This window comes from Athene cunicularia (assembly GCF_003259725.1).
Source record: "Athene cunicularia isolate RWA chromosome 25 unlocalized genomic scaffold, athCun1 chr25_part1, whole genome shotgun sequence".
Taxonomy (NCBI): Eukaryota; Metazoa; Chordata; class Aves; order Strigiformes; family Strigidae; genus Athene; species Athene cunicularia.
The window spans coordinates 1,009,527-1,012,582 of record NW_020799134.1 but is presented as its reverse complement, the minus strand read 5'-3'; the positions used below and the strand labels follow the sequence as shown (position 1 = coordinate 1,012,582).

The 3,056-nt window shown below is 50.2% G+C and overlaps 1 protein-coding gene across 1 annotated transcript in view; it reads left to right on the top strand.

Annotated features, from left to right (window-relative positions):
* The window catches only part of OTUD7B (OTU deubiquitinase 7B), a gene marked incomplete at its 3' end in the record, with an annotated part of 22,302 nt that extends 19,250 nt beyond the window's left edge, over nucleotides 1-3,052 (top strand). The window contains exons 10-11 of the mRNA XM_026863923.1: nucleotides 814-970; nucleotides 1,955-3,052. Of these exons, the coding sequence (XP_026719724.1) occupies nucleotides 814-970; nucleotides 1,955-3,052 (1,255 nt within the window). The remainder of the gene's footprint in view (nucleotides 1-813; nucleotides 971-1,954) is intronic.
* Between the last annotated feature and the right edge of the window lie 4 nt (nucleotides 3,053-3,056).

Below are 3,056 nucleotides of genomic sequence, written 5' to 3'. Positions count from 1 at the left end.
TTTTTTTTTTTTTTTTTTTTTTTTTTTTTTTTGGGTCATTTGTCTCCCGTACAAGTCAGATTATTTTTGTCGAGTTTGTTTTAATTCACAGCCGGCTTGATTTTTGAGCACTCTGGAACCTTATTTAGTGATTTTGGATCACTCTGGAATCTTTTTTTTTTTTAAATCACTCTGGAATCTTATTTAATGATTTTCGATCACTCCAGAATCTTATTTAATGATTTTTTTTTTTATCACTCTGGAATCTTATTTAATTATTTTTGGATCACTCTGGAATCTTATTTAATGATTTTTCTTTTTAATCACTCTGGAATCTTATTTAATTATTTTTTTATTACTCTGGAATCTTATTTAATTATTTTTTTATTACTCTGGAATCTTATTTAATTATATATATATTTTTTTAATCATTCTGGAATCGTATTGGTGGGGTTTTTTTGATCACTCTGGAATCTTATTTATTGATTTGTGATCACTCTGGAATCTTATTGATTTTTTTCGATCAGTCTGGAATCTTATTTAATGATTTTTTTTTTTAATCACTCTGGAATCTTATTTAATGATTATTTTTTTTTTTATCACTCTGGAATCTTATTTATTGATTTGTGGTCACTCTGGAATCTTATCGATTTTTTTTTTTTTCCCCCGATCACTCTGGAATCTTATTTATTCATGTTGATTTTAATTGAAAGCTTTGGAAAACTACAAAAATGTCACCTTTTGTATCACTGCTGTCTCAATTCCCTTACACCTGCTGTGTAAAACCATATTTTTTAACATAAAGGGGCAAATAGCTGTGAACATGGAGGGGAGGAGCTCAGTTATTAGAGCAGACTTAACTCTTAACTTGTCTTTTTTTTTTTTTTATCCTGTTTTAAATTTTAGTGTGACGTTATCGCTGGAAGCAAAGCTGCACCTCCTGCACAGCTACATGAATGTGAAATGGATCACGCTGCCTTGTGACATGCAGGTAGAGAGACGAGGAGTATTTTTTTTTGCTCTTGCATTATTTAAACCTCCCGCTGGCAGGGCAGCAGACGTGACGCCGTCAGCCGCCTCGCTCTCCTGCGCGCGAGCCTCGCCTGCACCCGCAGAAACCGCCGCTGGTTTTGCTCCGAGCGGAAAACCGAGCTGGTTTTGCTCCGCTCGGGTTTTGTGCGGGTGCTGGGGTTTTTTGGTTTGTTGTTTTGGGGTGGTTTTTTTTTTTTTTTTTTAGCTTTTTGTGCCTGTTTTTACTCAAAGTGGAAGCGGGGCAGCCTCTGGCGTGGGTGGCCGGCAGCGAGGAGACGCTGTTTGCTCCAAGACAAACGGGAGCTGTTGGTTTGTGGCCGCCAGAAGCTGCCTCGAGACCCACGGTTTGACCGTAGCTTTTCCCGGGACCTTTCCTTGGCAGGAAAACTCCCGTCTGCTTCCCAAATCTCCGTGGTGGTGCGTGGGCAGGTGGTGGTAGCTGCCTTGACAGCATGAAGGGTGTCGTGGGGTGTTTTTGGGTGTGGGTTGTTTTTTTTCTTTCCCCCTTTTTAGGAGAAAACTCCCCAAACTTAAATATGAAGCTGCGGAGGTGTTGTCACCGTTTGAGCTCTGCTACGGTGGCACTTTGGGTGTGAGCTCCTCGACCGGCTGCAGCTGCTTTGCTCCTGAATCCCCTGAATCCCCCCCCTCAGCTCGGCCTTACCGACCTGCCGTGACCCCGGGGAAGCAGCTGCCAGCCCAGCCCGGTGCCTTTGGGGTGACCAGAGGGGGAATTTATTGGCCTCCTCCTCGCTAGCAGCACCCCCTCCCTCTTTTCTCCACCTTTTCCCCCGAAGCCTCAACCCGGTTCAGACGTTCCTGATGCGCTGCCGGGGGCGTCTCCTTCTCCAAGCAATCGCCTGCTTCTCGGTTTGCACCTTCAGCCTGGAAAATTCAGCCGAGGACCTTCCAGGACTCCGATATCTGTTTTCTTTCTCCCCAGGCGCCTTTGGCCCAGCCAGAATCTCCTACGGCCTCTGCGGGCGACGACGCTCGTTCAGCCGCGGAGTCGGGAGAGTCGGACAAGGAGTCGGTCTGCAGCAGTTCAGCGAGCAACGGCGGCAGCAGGGGTTGCAAGGACAAAGAGAAACCAAAGAAAGAGCGAGACAAGGAGAAGGAAAAAGATAAAAAACGGGCAGACTCGGTTGCCAATAAGCTGGGCAGCTTCGGCAAGACTTTGGGAAGCAAACTAAAAAAGAACATGGGTGGTTTGATGCACGGCAAAACCACCAAGGGAGGCGTGAGCAACGGGCAGGGAGATACCTTGGAGAAGAAGAAAAAAGGATCCTTGAAGTCCAGGAAAGGCAGCAAAGAAGAATCTTCCCAAGGAGATTTGTCAGCTCCTGCGGAGAAAACCTTCCCAGGTAAAGCAGCCCCCGAAAAGCCGTCGGATCCCTACAAATACAGCAACGACGTCCGGCTGAGCCTGAGCATCCTGCGGGCGGCCATGCAGGGGGAGCGCAAGTTCATCTTCGCCGGGCACCTCAAAACCAGCCACCGGCACCAGTACCAGGAGGAGATGATCCAGAGGTACCTCCTGGACGCCGAGGAGCGCTTCCTGGCCGAGCAGAAACAAAAGGAGGCGGAGAAGAAGGCGTTGGGGAGCGCCGCCGCCCCCCCCAAGAAGCTGGAGCCGGAGGGCAACACCCCCAAGGGCGAGGAAGTGATGCTGAACCCCGCGTACCCCCAGCCCCCCCCTCCTGCCTACACCATCCACACCCCGGAGCTGGCCCTGAGCGCTAAAATCGCCGCTTTTCCCTCGGGTTATTCGGGCGTTTTCACCTTTCCCAGACCCTCGGGGATCAGCAGCACGGAAGGGTCTCATCACCCCCCCGGCTATCCGGACGGCCGGCGGCAGGTCGCGGGGGGGTCGTGCAGCAGCAGCCTCCCCCCCTACGCCACCTTACCCAGACACTGCGCCCAGGCGCGGGCCAACCCCCCTCCCCAGAGCAGCCCCTCCCGCCTCGCCAGGTTCTCCCCCACGGACACGGACGCGCCCCCCGCCTTCCCCCCGGAGTGCGAGGGCTCGGCCTTCCTCCCCCCCC